At 43.6% G+C, this 16016-nt stretch overlaps 1 protein-coding gene across 2 annotated transcripts in view; it reads left to right on the plus strand.

The window, feature by feature from the left end:
• Positions 1-16016, plus strand: part of prex2 (phosphatidylinositol-3,4,5-trisphosphate-dependent Rac exchange factor 2) — a 218828-nt gene that overhangs the window by 33042 nt on the left and 169770 nt on the right. For both annotated transcript variants that reach the window (XM_079488991.1, XM_079488992.1), the window contains exons 2-4: positions 9492-9563; positions 11002-11124; positions 15456-15560. In XM_079488991.1, the coding sequence (XP_079345117.1) occupies positions 9492-9563; positions 11002-11124; positions 15456-15560 (300 nt within the window). The remainder of the gene's footprint in view (positions 1-9491; positions 9564-11001; positions 11125-15455; positions 15561-16016) is intronic.

Genomic DNA, 16016 nt, shown 5'->3' on the forward strand with positions numbered 1-16016 from the left:
TCGGCATGGAAACAACAGAACGCCAGAGCCAGACTATTCTTTCTCCTCCCCCCCCACCTGCCTCAACCAACCCCCCCCCCCCCCCCCCCCCACCCCCCCAAATGTCACCATCACCACAGACTAAAAGCAGTGGTTCCCAAACTCTATAGACTCAAGACTCCAGAGATACGGTGTTTATTCTTCTTCATTACACTTGTGGGGTTTATTAAGAGAAGCTGTTAATGCCACCGTTTTTTGTTTTTCAACTCCAGTATTGAATGCTTCTGTGAAAAATACATTAGATTGCTGGGGACCCAAACTAGTGAAAATTGCAGATCTACAAGCTCACAATACATTGCTTCACTTCGTGTTGTGAGCTTGTTTTCTATTATTAGATTTTTTTCATTTCATTTGACATTTTGGAATTGTTTTTAATTCACGAAAAGTTGGGATTTTTATTTTAACTTTTTTAAATCTTTTGAAATAATATAAATGGTAAATAAATGGTAAATGGTGCATTTATATAGCTTTACATAGCTTGTGCATCAATTCACCCATTCACACACACATTCATACACCGATGGCGGCGGAAACCATGCAAGGTACCAACTAGCACATCAGGAGCAATTGGGGTTCAGTGTCTTGCCCAAGGACACTTCGACACTAACTCTGAGGGAGCCCAATATAGACTGTGTGTGTGCGCGTGTATGTGCGTGTGTGTGTGTGCGTGCGTGCGTGCATGCGTGCGAAATATTATATGACTGGGGATGAGATATAAAAGGGTTAAATAGGCTTTTCTTTCCCTCCTATTTGGATGAGTGGTACATGATTGGTTTCCCATTCTGGAGACCTCGGTTTGAATCCAGGTGCCGGGAGGGACCAGTCCTAGGTTTCATTTATCCAGATGGTGGGAAGATGTTCAGAATCAAATCCAGGTGGCCAGCTGCCTGGATATTAATTTATAAGCTGCAGTAGTGGTAGTGAACGTAATGTCTATTATTTATAACTGCTTACGTTTTCATTATTGTTATATAACTCTTCCAGTTGGAACGTCAGTCGGCTGGGATTTCTCCCACCTCATCACTGGCAAAATGCAAGCTCGAGTGCCTGTGTGTGCTCGCTGATTGATTACAGGTAGAACCACATGCGGTGATTGGACAATACGATTCATCACGCCCATCTGCTCCGTGAAATAATGGAACCTTTAATGAGCTTTTAATGTGCATCATCCCCCTCGTCTAGCCCATTTTGGGCGGGAACCCCTTTTGGTGTTAGCATTATGTTATGCTTTAGCTATTGAAAAATAGCAGATCTACAAGCTCATAGCGCGCCACCGAGTGGCGCGCTACGAGCTTGTAGGTCTGCTATTTTTGAAAAATCGAAGAACGACTGACATAGAAACAGCTTTTTCAGAAAACTGTCATTTTCAAACAGACATTTTTAGAATCTGATCTCAGGTCAGAATGGGCTAGGAGAGTGGCAATCAGTGCAGCATCACCTGGGAACCCCTATAGCGACTGACACTCTTCTGAAACATGTATTTGTTTTTGAGATGGTGCAGTACGCTGTTGAACTTGGGTATTAAAAAGTGTTTTAACCCATTTTGGGCGGGAACCCCTTTTGGTGTTTTAAGCAATATTTAAAACTTTAACTATTGAAAAATAGCAGATCTACAAGCTCATAGCGTGGCACCGCGCTACGAGCTTGTAGGTCTGCTATTTTTTTTAAATCGTGAAAATGTGGCACAAACCTTGGACTATTCTTTCAGAGCGACCGATTTTAACTCGAATCTTTGCTTCTGGGGAGGTCCCTGGAACAACATATTTTCAGATGGGGGTCGGCAGCCAATTACATATAATTTTTGGAGTCCTTGACATGAAATATTGAGTGATATAGGCCTAGAAACATAGGTATTTCAGAAAACTGTCAGAATTTAGACATTTTTTAAATTTCGACATCGGGTCTAATGGGTTAAATATACCATGGTCAGTGTGAGCTTAGAATAGGAAATAGGACTGGTTGATGAGAACTCAGGCTGTGTGAGACTGCAAGTTGTGTCAGATTCCCTCAGCACGAGAGGATATTAGAGTCCCACAGCCAGTCTCACGCTTGGCATAAGCGACCTCTGCAGAGACAAAGTCTTTGTCATCTGCACAGCATCAAATAAACAGAGGATTAACCATGTAGACGACCAGTAATTGGGGAGAAAATATGTGTGCGTGTCCGTGTACGTGTGAGTGCGTGCGTGCGTGTGTGTTGGGGAGACACACTGTCTGCAAAATGTGAGACAATGCCATTTTGGAAGTGAATCTTCACTTTCCAGGAGCTATATCAATGGAAAGAACAGTGCAAATATATCACTGTTGTTATCCAGATCTTTTATCCTCAGTACTGGCGTCCTTGGCTCACCTGTACCTTGCTGCGCATATTTTCCTCAGATCAGAAACCAACTCCCTTCGGCCGTTCCAGCACAATCCATATGAGCATTCTAAAGGCACGCAACAAAACATTATTCAGGCTCTAAGTGAAGACTCTTGTAAACCGTGGTAGTCCGTCCATCCATCCATCCATCTTCAACCGCTTATCCGTAGTCGGGTCGCGGGGGCAACAGCTCCACCAGAGTGCTCCAGACTTCTCTCTCCAGAGCAACATTAGTGACTTCCTCCTGAGGGGATTCCGAGACGTTCCAAGGCCAGTGAGTCGATGTATTTCCTCCTACTGCGCCTTGGTCTGCCCCGGGGTCTCCTCCCAGTGGGACGTGTGTCGAGGATCTCCCTAGGGAGGCGCCCGAGAGGCATCCTAACCAGATGCCCGAACCACCTCAGCTGACTTTTTTCCAGGCGAAGGAGCAGCGGTTCTACTCCGAGTCTCTCTCGTGTGACTGAACTTCTCACCCTATCTCTAAGGGAGATGCCAGCCACCCGTCGAAGAAAACTCATTTCGGCCGCTTGTATTCGTGACCTTATTCTTTCGGTCATGACCCACACTTCATGACCATAGGTGAGAGTAGGAACGAAGATTGCTCGGTAGACGGAGAGCTTTGCCTTCTGGCTCAACTCTCTTTTCGTCACAACAGTGCGGTAAAACCGTGGTAGTCTTGACTTCTATCTCTGGCGCATTATGGCCTGAATCAAGATGTTCCGTGGTCAATGTAAACGGTATTATCTCTGTCAAGGGGCAATTTGTCGCAGCGGTAGATTCAATCATCATCAACCATAAACACACAAACAATTCACATACGGGACAATAGAATTACACATAAGACACATATGCTTGTCAGATGACATCTACGTCACACAACATTAACCCATTTTGGGTGGGAACCCCTTTTGGTGTTAGCATTATGTTATGCTTTAGCTATTGAAAAATAGCAGATCTACAAGCTCATAGCGCGCCACCGAGTGGCGCGCTACGAGCTTGTAGGTCTGCTATTTTTGAAAAATCGAAGAACCACTGACATAGAAACATAGCTTTTTCAGAAAACTGTCAGGATGTAGAAGACATTTTTTGAATCTGATCTCAGGTCAGAATGGGTTAAGTAACACTCCCACTGAGTGTTAGACTGAAGGGAAATGTCAATTTGATTGGCAGCCTCGGCCTGCACCTAGACATGGTGGCTTCCTGTCAGGAATAACATCCGTAGCTGGCGTATAGGATCTGTCCCTGTGGAAGGCCAGTGGCCATCACTCAGTGAGCATGAAGACAGAGTCGGTGCAACACACGCACGGAGGATGGTGGCATGTGTTCCATATAAACGGGCTCAGTCTGAGCATGTCGTCTCAAGTCTGCATAACACTCTGGCTGACTGTGTCTCTCCAGCTAATGCACGCCATCCTTTTGGCTTGTAGTGTGACAAGTTTTAAAGCTTTCAAAACCACAAATCCAGCCTAAATTTTTAATTGGCATGCCATGTTGTTATGATCCGAAACGGTTTGGTCGATATTTTGAGGACTTGGGGTTAGTTTTTTGGATTAGACCAGTCAGATGTGGCACTTTTAATTTTGTTGTATGCACGGTACAATGACAAAGACTTTCTGTTCTATTAACGTTAGAAGCAAGCAAGCAATCAAGTACAATCAAACAATCAAGCAATCAATCATTTCAAGAATCTTGAGCCTTTTAGTGGTAACTAGAAAAGTGGGGAACTGCCCATAGATCCGAAGTCCCGTTAGTCCGAACATGCATTAAGGTTGGCGAACATGCACTGCTCCCGTGCTTGCGGTTATGACTGAAAAGTGTGCTCCTTGGAGCCGTCTAGGTTGCCTACAGCAGGGGTTCTCAACGTTTTTGGCCGGGGACCCACGAAAATGCTTTGGCAACGTCTCGGGACCCCCGCCCCGCCCCCTCCCGACCCCCAATATAAATTGACTGCTACAATAACCTTAAACCATTTTGGGCGGGAACCCCTTTTGGTGTTTTAAGCATTGTTATAATTTAGCTATTGAAAAATAGCAGACCTACAAGCTCATAGCGCGCCACCGAGTGGCGCGCTATGAGCTTGTAGGTCTGCTATTTTTTTTTTTTTTTAATAATTTGGGGACCCCCTAAAATAATTTGGTGACCCCCCGAGGGGTCGCGACCCACGGGTTTAGAACCCCTGGCCTACAGTACCCACTCCCTGGGTACTAGTGGGTAGTACCAAGGGCCCACAAACGTCATAGGCTATTAAAATGTCATCTAGTAAATCTGCCTCGTACATGACCCCAGAGATAATGTGTACTGATTTGTGTGAGTTTTTGACAAAATCTGTAGGAGTAGTAGCAAAAAGTGTGTCTTGAAGAAAATGGTGGAAAATGTAATCTGGCACAACCGGGGTCTTAGAGTTAGTACGACCTACGGTTGAAGATTTATAGCCCAAAACATGAAGTGAGCTGAGCTGTTGTAGCGACACCATGAGTCCGATTTGAAAAAATCATTGAATATATATTTCAGAGCGATTTGTAACTAAAATATTTGCTTCTGTGAGGTCCCTGGAACTACATATTTTCAGATGGGGGTCCGTGGCCCAATAGAGATAATTCTGGGGGTCCTTGACATGAAAAAGGTTGAGCACCACTGACATAGAAACATGGATTTAGAAGCCTTTTTGTTTTTAATCGACCTCAGTCCAAAATGGGTTAAAAAAGAAATCTTATTATTCAGGCTTATTGCTTTAGAAGGAAAAGTGTACAAAGAATGGAAGCTAAGTGAGAGGAGGAAAGACTCCAGCCAGAATGGAACCGGAGTCGTTGCAACCATATGGTCAGCAGTGCACTATCCATTCACCTACTGGGGCTGCTTTGAAGAGGTGTCTTAACCCTAACAAATTGTCTCTAATTTAACAATAAAACGCAATTTGTTATCCACCAGATGGAAATTTATAACCTTTTCACCTACTTGTTATGTTGCATTCTCGCTCTTTTCTCTCTCTTTCTCCCTCAGAAGACAGGCATATTTGCAGAAACACCCTCGTATCCATGGAGGTGTATAATTACGGCTTCACAGGCGTTGGTGTTTGAGATAGATGTACATTTTTTTTAACAACCGAAGAGACTCTTCCGTCGTCAAATCTGTGGTGTTACATGTCCTAATGAGCCCATGTTTTGGGTAACACGTTGATGATATGAAACAGTTTTTGACACAAATTAGCGCCTCTTATTCCTAGCCAACGGTCCGAGTCTCTGTCTGTCAGTCCTCCTGTGCGAGGGCCTGTCGACGCCTGCCTTGCGTGTTTGTTCATATTAGACCATTTTGACCTGAGATCAGATTCTAAAAATGTCTTCTACATCCTGACAGTTTTCTGAAAAAGCTATGTTTCTATGTCGGTCGTTCTTCGATTTTTCAAAAAATAGCAGACCTACAAGCTCGTAGCGCGCCACTCGGTGGCGCGCTACAAGCTTGTAGGTCTGCTTGTAGATCTTGTAGAGCTTGTAGATCTGCTATTTTTCAATAGCTAAAGCATAACATAATGCTAACACCAAAAGGGGTTCCCGCCCAAAAGGGGTTAGACTTGCTAATCAGATGCTAATGCTCGCTGAGTGGCTGAGCTGCAGTAGAATGGTAATCAGTGTGGAGAGAAGGCCGGCTACAAAGAGGCTGATTATTTAAGTTCCCTTGCTTTCCACAAGCCCAAGATTCAAGCATTCAATTATAAGGCTAGTTTGACTACGGCCTTTTTTGCCTGGGGAAGAGCGTTGCTTGGAGTCAAGCTTAATGCAATTTGGCCTGACTTCTAAATCCTCCAGTTTTTTGAAAAAAAATATTTTCACGATTTAAAAAAAAAGATAGCTAAAAATTTAGCTATTTCAATAGCTAAATTATAACAATGTTTAAAACACCAAAAGGGGTTCCCGTACAGAATGGATTAATGCAATTTGGATGCAATATTTTATTTCAGTACACTTTAATGACTTTCCTTGGACATTTTAGCACAAGTCTAGTCTGGTTTTCTCATCAGTTGCAGATTTTTAGGTTTATCTTTGGGATGTTTTAGGTTACCTTGAATCATTTCCTAACCCACTCGTACACATAAACGACTGAAATTCTAAGAATTTATCAACATAGCTGCTACCAACCACCAACAGGAAATGCGTCCATCCTTGTATGGCCATTAAGAGTAGCTTGTTTACATGCTTTTGCGGCTGTTATCTGTTGGCTCGTGCAGCTCCGTCCGTCCTTCTGCTGTGTGGCTGCAGGGCTGGACGACACATGGCATTATGGGCCCCAGAGAGCCAGTAAGGGGATGTCCAGTTATTCACTACGCTGGAACCGCAGTCAGGCTCTGCTGCAGAGACAGATGCAGGGTCAAAGGTCACAGTTTGTGGACTGTAACTGGAGGATAGCTATGTGTGGAACATTGACTGCGCTGGTTGTGTGCTGCTTGGGGTCTGCTGATGTTTAAGGTTGGGCCACATGAAACAATGCATTGTACTCTACACATGTTCTTTTTATTGTTTTGTTAGAATATGTGTTTTGTAGAGCACTGGTTCCCAAAGTGGGGTCCGGGGACCCCCAGGGGTCCTTGAGGGAGTTCCAGGGGGTACCCAGCTAAATGATAGTTTGGAACCAAATGGACCCTTATGGGTCTGTAACTCTGAGAGTGTACAAATGGATAACGGGTCCATTTGGTTCCATTTGTACATTCTCAGAGTTAAATTAACATTGATTTGACAATATAAATCGGGGGTCCCAGAGATAGAAATGACATTAAATGGGGGTCCGTAGACTAATGCATGTCAAACTGGGGGTCCTGGAAATTAAAATAGGTTCAGAATCACTGCTAGAGCTGTAAAAATCTTCTCTCATGGGGGTCCCTGGCATGTATTTTCCAAATGGGGGTCCGCGGGCTCATTGGTGTCAATTTGGGGGTCCTTGACATGAAAAGGTTTGGGAACCACTGTGTTAGAATATGTGTTTTGTAGAGCCTGACTGTTTATACACATTTTACATCTGAAGCGTCACAATTGTTTTGGCCACTTTGAATGTTAATAAAATGGTGCACAATATGACGTGATGTGATGTGATCTAAAAGGGGTTTAAAAGAGCTTTTATATATATTGTAATATCTCCAATGGGGACTCCTATTTGAATGAGTTTCCCATACAGGAGACCTCGGGAGGAATGTGCCTATACTACCTGTGGCAGCGGTGATTTTGTTATGTAGATTCTTTCTGTGATTTGTTCTGTCTCTCTAAAAAGTGTGATTCTGTCTTTCTTTTTTTCTTCACTGAAGAAACGTCTACAGACTCTAGTTTGCTGTTGTTTTGTGCTGTTTGAACTGTACATTTCCATTGCCTCATGGTTTCCTCTTTCTTAGTTGGCCAGACATCATTTCTGTCATGACATCAAATAACATCATAAACTAGAAAAAGTGCCCTTCTGGGCACAGGTCTCCACCAGGAGGATAGGACTGTGTGAGATGTTTGGCAAAATGTTTAGTAGTAATATAAACATGTTTGCCTTGTATGGCAATTGGATGATTTGAGGCATTTTGTTCCAATCAACCTGTTTTGCAAAAATCAACCTGTTGGTGGCGCTATAACAGGCCAAAGTGAAAAGGGTGAGATATATTCCTCAGCCTAGTAAGAAAATGTGTGAAAGATTTCACGTAAATTGCATGCTGTGTTCATGATTTGAGGCTTTTGTTCAAAACGGGGCAATCTTGCAAACTGTGAAAGGCAATTATATCCAATTAGGGTGGAATATGAAATATCGGACAGATCCGACTTGAGCACATGACCATAGAGATACTGTGTAACGATTTGTGAGATTTTTGGACAGAATCTGGAGGAGTAATATCCAAAAATGGGTTTTACAAAAGTCGGCCTCCTGGTGGCGCTATAAAAGGCAGATGCGGAAAATGCAGGTCAAAGGTTTGTCCTTGGCCTCTAGGGAGTGTGCATGCAACGTTTCACGCAGATCGGTGCAGTTTTAGGTAACAAATGTGAAAAGCTGCCTCATGGTGGCGCTATAACAGGCCGTTCTGGAAAATGCGGGGCAGAGGTTCATCGTTGGCATCTAGGGAGTGTGTGTGCAAAGTTTGGCATCGACTGGGTTAACGGTGCCGGAGATTAGCTGGTAACGGACGGACGGAAGGACACACGGACGGACACACACACGGACGGAGTGCAAAACATACTCTCTCACCATGCCTTCGGCCTGGTGGAGACAATAACATCATAAAACATCATGACAAATAACTAATTTGTTCAGTAAAAGATCAAATCAATAATTAGATTTTACTTTGAGGATGTAAATGGCAGCATAATTCGTGTGCAGATTTTGATCTGAACAAACTGAAAAAATATTTGTGGTCGTTGTACGACAAAGTATAAATTAGGCTTCACTCTTTCTTCCTTCCAACTAAGCTCACTTCCTTAAGGCCTTAAGGCCTTTGAAATACATTGCGCTGCAGTTATGTTTTTTTTCTGTCCTAATCATCCAGGGGGTGAGGCTCATCTTTCACGTATATCAGGTGTCCATTGTGATGGTTAGCAATTTGCTCTGGCAGTCAAGTGTCGCAGCTGCACACAAGGCGCTGGGTCTGCTCTCTGATTTGGCCTGTTAAACCTTTAACCCTTTTTGACCTGGGAAGGATTCTACAAATGTCTTCTAAATCCTGACAGTTTTCTGAAAAACCCATGTTTCTATGTCAGTGGTTCTCAAACATTTTCATGTCAAGGACCCCCACAAATGTATGTAATTGGCTGCCGAACCCCATCTGAAAATATGACCCCACCAGAAGCAAAGATTTGAGTTAAAAACGTTCGCTCTGAAAGAATATATATTCCAAATCCATTCAAAAATAGCAGACCTACAAGCTCGTAGCGCGCCACTCGGTGGCGTGCTATGAGCTTGTAGATCTGCTATTTTTAAATAGCAAAATTATAACATAATGTTTAAAACACCAAAAGGGGTTCCGGCCAAAATGGGTTAAGGATGATGTACAAACGACCAGGCGCCAACATGTAATTGAATCCCTTCGCCCAGTCCAAGTATGTTAACCGTTTCTTTACTCTTTGTCTCTCCCATAGGTGTTTCTACACCGTCTCAACCAGTACGCGGCCACCAAAATCGACAAGAACATCACAGAAGAAACGGTTAAGGTGAGCTTCTCTCGCATCTCTTATGTAACTATAACTGCATCGCAATTAAGACTTTGGAAAAATGCCCTGGAAAAGGATTGAACTGAACACTTTTTTATTTCTGACACTGACTGCGCATACAAAGCTTGTTTTCATAACATAATCCAATAAAAAGGCCCGGAAATTACAGTGGAAACTAAATAAAGCAGGCCCTTGTTTAGGGGGCGCTTTCAACCCAGAATAGCTAAATTCTGAATGAAGGAAGAAAAAAAAAGTGGGTGATCCAGGAAGCAGCTGTAAATATAATCTATTTATAAATGATTCCGGCTGGAGGAGTAAGAGGACAATAAAGGATGGTTTCTCATGGAGGGGGTTTCGGAGACTTGTCTCACCCGCCTTGCTTACTGTCAAAGGTAAACACACGTTTGCTGGATATTTACTGCACATCCCGTGTTTTGGAAATACGTCTACCCATCCCACGTTTTGTTTGAGAGTACGTGCAGGGAAGGTTTTTGGAGAACAAGTATCATACAGGGGTCACAGGCTATATTATAAGCTGTGATGACACTAAACTGTCACTTCTCATCCAACAGATGATGCTTATCTGGCTGTACCTGATGCTTTGATCTGGGGTGCATACTTAGCTTAGACTAGTCATTGGTTAGACATGGGTTAAGGTTAGGTTTAGGTGTGCTGCCCTGTGGGAGGTTAGGTTTAGGGTGAGGGTTTGAGATAGGTTGTAGTTGTAGGACTAATGACTGGTCTAACCAATGACTAGTCTAAACCAAAAACTGTCTAAACTAAGTACTGATCTAGTTTAAGAATGAAGTCTATAGGAACTTTAGCTTGCCTTCCTTGTTTTCAGGATAGGGGGTTTATTTAATTGCCTCCACGGAGCCCCTTTCCTCCTTACTAGAATCAGCACATTAATTTGTCTTTTAATATGGCCACATAAAATGACATGAAATGAGGACAAAAGTCAAATGCCACATGAAGGCAAAGTTTAACTTCCCAAACAGCCAATCCTAAACGTGTCTGACTTTCATAATTGCTCTGTTAAAACGGATTCTGCTGTGCTTTACACATGCGATCACATCCCTCTCGTAATGAAGGCATTTCAAGAGTCATTGAAGTCTGCAGCTAAGACGTCCATTTCAAAGAAGTCTCATGTATTATTATTCTGCAAGGGTATTTAGTGTCTCAGACGGTCCCTCGCTTAACACAACAGACCACGATGAAGAAACCTATACATGACTGTTGGTTTGAGCGCGACCCCAGGAATCTTAAGTTCCCCGACATGCCAGGAGAAAAATGAACAGGAGAAAAATGAATCGCTCGCACACACGCACACACACGCACACACACACGCACACGCACACACGCACACGCGCACACGCACACGCACACACACACACGATTACACACACCTTTACTGATTATATACGCTTGTCTTCTCTAGGTGTTATTCTCCAACATAGAGGAGATCCTGTCCGTGCACAAGGACTTTCTGTCCATGGTAGAGGAGCTTCTCCACCCTGACCCTCACGCTCACCATGAAGTTGGCCGCTGCTTCCTGCACTTTGTAAGTTATACTAATGCTCCCTGACTGCCTGCTCCTGTGCATATAAAACCTATCCCCTCTTTTCACTAATCTCCCGGTGAATCTATTCTCCCTTTGACTCTTAACGATTGCTACTGCTATCTGCCCTTTGTAAGTATGTTACGACTTTTGGTTACAGATATAAATTACTGAATTAAAGGGGAAAACCACTAATTTTCAACATTTTACTATGTCATTAATATACCTTATAGCTATTGTGTGGAAATAATAAAAAAGTCCCCCCAATTTGTGTTTCCTAGAACTGTAATTATGAAAAAAATCATTAACATGGTGAAACACATCTTGATGACATCATCAAGATGTGTTTCACCATGTTAATGATTTTTTTTCAGACCTCTAGTTCTAGGAAACACAGAATGGGGGAACTTTTTTTTATTATTTCCACACAACAGCTCTAAGGTACATTAATGACATAGTAAAATGTTGAAAATGAGTGGAATGCCCCTTTAAAGGAGAATTCCATACTAGAAGGCTTTCTTACCTTTATTTGTAGTTGTTACGTCCCCACCAAAGAGGTCCAGGTGTTATTTTGTGCAAAAGCGCATTATTGGCTATTTCCCCTACCATAAGCCCTCAGTGAATTGCATTGAATTGCATTGAATTGAATGGGGCTATGGGGTGTTGTGCTAATTCGCTTATTTCCATCGCTCAAAAATCTTTTTTTTTGTATATATCCTCTCTTCATAATGTAAATAGTATCCCAAGCGGCACACTTTACTACTTATTTCGATGGAAATAAGGGAATTAGCACAACACCCCATAGCCCCATTCAATTCCCATTCCATTCAATGCAATTCATTTAGGGCTTATGGTAGGGGAAATAGCCAATAAGGAGTTTTTGCACAAAAAAACACCTGGACCTCTTTGGTGGGGATGTAACGACTACAAAGAAAGGTAAGAAAGCCTTCTAGCATGGAATTCTCCTTTAAGCAAGAGCTCTAATGAGTGGAGAGGGAAAAAAAACACTTTTGCACAGTACTGTACAAAACGACAGGTGCGTCTGAGAACTTAAGACCAAGGGCCGATCGGTGCAAAAGAAAAGCTTCTGCACAAAATAAAAACACAATTTTATTTTTGCATATTTTTGCAGGAGCTTTTTGCTGCGTTTATGAAATGAGCGGGACATTCTTTTCAGAGTTATGTCTGTGTGTTACTACTAAGATGTGCCACATGTTGTCAATTTATCTCTCTGGATTAGCCATGAGCGCCGTGAATAGCACGCACATGTGTGATATGCGTGATAGAGCTCTGATGTACTGTGGACTCCCCCCCATCATATATCACATTTCTTTGATGCGGGACCAAATGGAAGACTGGCACTTAATAGGCATTCAAAATGTCATAAATCGAAGCTGCACTTCTGGTTGGCTTCATGAATGGTTCCCTGCACTGGGGTTTTAAACCTGTTGCGCTGGCAAGCCCTCCGTCAAAGACTGCAGTGCTCCAACGTACTGTAGGGCCATGCAGCTGTTTCTACAGGTGATCTAGTGCTACAGATCCAGTACTGTATGTATAGATGGTTTATGTTAAGAGCTGACCTCACTGTGAATAATGTGATCTGAGTGTAATCTAGCATGTACGGCTTTGTCATGAGCACGTTTCCATCATTCATGACTGTGGTAGTAGCTCTTCTCTTTTTTCAGATTTTTCATATTCCATCCTGATTGGTAAGATTGGCTTCCAATAGAGCGTCGCAGTCCCGCCCCTTACCATGGACCAGGAAATGATTCTCCGTTCATTTTCCTCATAGACATTTCAGAAAGTATTTATTTAAATTTTAAAGACGTTTACGCCACGGACAAAGCCAACTCGAGTCGTGACAAATCATGACAACAAACAGAATTTTTCGGGCCAAACAAAGAATTAGAAAGTAGAAAAAAACGGCAGGTTACAACACTTTTTTTGTTGTTTTTCTTCTATGTAATTATTTGTTTGGTCCAAAATATTGTGTTTATTGTCATGATTTGTCACGACTCGAGTTGGCTTCGTACGACGCTTAAAAGGTCTTTAAATAAATACTTTTTGAAATGTCTATGGGAAAAATGCATTGGGATTCATTTCCTGGGCCTGGCGTCGTCATGAAAGGGAGCGGGACTGCAACGCTCTATAGGAGTGGTCCGTTTTGAACAAAAGGCCTCAAATCATGAACACAGCTTGCAATTGCCGTGAAACTTTGCACGCACATTATGCCACTAGGCCAAGGAAAAAATGCCACCCTACATTTTTCAAATCTATAAACCTACAGTATGATAACTGGACCAGTCGGTGTGAAACTTTGCACCACACACTCCCTAGAGGCCGAGCTAAAACCTCTGCCCTGCGTTTTTCACATCAGCCTTTTATAGCGCCACCAGGAGGCCGATTTGCAAAACACATTTTTTTACTAATGCAGATTTTGTCTAAACATCACAGATCACACACATCTGTACACATTAGCTCTATAGTCATGAGATCAACATGGATCTGTGCTCCAAGGAGCACTTTTTCTAGTCTCTTCTCTTTCACTGACAACCCCCTTATGTTCCAATTAACCCCACCCTCTGTCTGTATGTGCCTCTCTTGTTTTCGGACCCCTGGTCCCGTCCCCACGCACGCGAACACACACACACACACACACACACACACACACACACACACACACACACACACGCTACACACACACGCTACACACACATGCTACACACACACGCTACACACACACACACGCTACACACACACAGACACACAGACACACACACTACACACACGCTACACTCGCACACACACACACACACACACACACACACACACACACACACACACACACACACACACGCTACACGCGCACACACACACACTCTCCCCCACTTCCCACTGGCTAACTCCAGGGAAATTAGCCCGTTTCCTTCTCTCCAGGGATTGATTGTTGATGCTTCAGGATTTCCAAGAAAGAATTGCACAATCTAATTTGGGTAAGGAAGGCCAAATAGGTGAAGACTAAGCCAATGGAGTCCCTTGGGGTGGTTCAGGCATGCAAATTGGTTCAGGCTGACTGGAGATTCCACCATAATATACCATGTGAGATACAGTAACAGATACAGTAACAGACATCCACATCACCAAGAGGATACTGCAGCTGCTCCTTATTCCTAATCTGACGTCTTAGATAATGCAACTTGACATCAAACGAAAACATCCGATCTCCACCTATAAACCATGCGTTTTTCTGTTTCGTGGACACGACCCCGTTTTGGTTTATTATTGTCATTGCCAAATTGTCTCCCCCCAAAAACCATGCAGTTTGTCTCTTTTAGTTGGGCCTTGAGGACAGCTGTGTGGCTGAAGACCATTACTGTCTCTGTCGCTTTGTACTAGGACTGATTTAGAGGCCATGTGATGATCTCTCACTGCAGTGTCTCAGAGACAATGGGGCGTGAATGGCATGGGAACTGTGCTCTGTCATAACGTCATAACGGCTGCACGGCAGATGACAGGATGGGTCCCTCGCTTGCTATATATTGTACTGTAGTGTATATGTCTTCTTTACTGCGGTCGATCTTTACCCCCTTTTCTTTCTTTGCTTTTTTTCTTTCTCTCTTGTTTTGTTGCTATTTTTGTATCCTGCGCTGTGCCATTCCGTTTTTTTTATTGATCTTCTCTTCATATACCCACTTCTCTTCGTTTCCTGCTTTCCTCTCACTTTCTTTCTTAAAGGTATATTCAGTGATTTCACTTCATTCAAATATCACTTATTTTTTCTTTTTTTTAATAATCCTCCCGCCTATAGAGTGTGCTGACCATATAAGGAGTTCCTCCCTGTCCCCAGTGAGTCCCTGGGGTAAAAAAACCCTAGTTTCAGTTTTGGTGGCGGGTGGCAAAGCCTTCATCCAATCAGGATGAGAGGGGCCTTCCTCCAATCATGATCGAGTGGGGGCGGGCCTTGGTGCACATGCTGTTGGCCTGTTGCACTTCCCCCCACTGTAGAGTGTGTGCATGTGCACATTTTGTTACCGGGGCGGACTGGGTGGTTTTCCAAATCAACCAAATCACTGAATGCTCCTTTAATTTCCAGGCTTTCTTAGTTTGTTTTGTCATTCTCCCTCAGACCCTATCCTTATGCCTTTTTGTCGCTCTTTCTTCTCTGACCCCTGCTCATCCTCCTCTCTCTCTCTCTCTCTCTCTCTCTCTCTCTCTCTCTCTCTCTCTCTCTCTCTCTCTCTCTCTCTCTCTCTCCCTCTCTCTCTCTCTCTCTCTCTCTCTCTCTCTCTCTCTCTCTCTCTCTCTCTCTCTCCTCTTTCTCTGGTGTGTTGCAGAGGAGCCGTTTCCAGATTTATGACGAGTACTGTGGGAACCATGAGAAGGCCCAGAGGCTGCTGCTGGAACTCAATAAAATCAGGACGGTCCGCACATGCATACTGGTGAGAAAACGCTGTAAACATGCTTAATGTACAGCATATGACTCACACATACAAGGAACACACACACGCGCACACACACACACACACACACACAGACACACACACACAAACACACACACACACACACACACACACACACACACACACACACACACACAGACGCACACGCACACGCACACGCGCACACGCACACACGCACACGCACACACACACACACACACACGGAGACACACACGGAGACACAGATACAGACACACACACAGACACACACACACACACACACACACACACACACGGAGACACAGAGACACAGACACACACACACACACACACACACACACACACATACATACACATACACACACAAGCATCGACACACTTACTGTACTGGCAGATATGTATGTACTCAAGTATGCGCACGGGGGGGGGGGGGGGGAGGTGTGCACTCACACACTC

The sequence above is a fragment of the Electrona antarctica genome (assembly GCF_951216825.1).
Source record: "Electrona antarctica genome assembly, chromosome: 20".
NCBI lineage: Eukaryota > Metazoa > Chordata > Actinopteri > Myctophiformes > Myctophidae > Electrona > Electrona antarctica.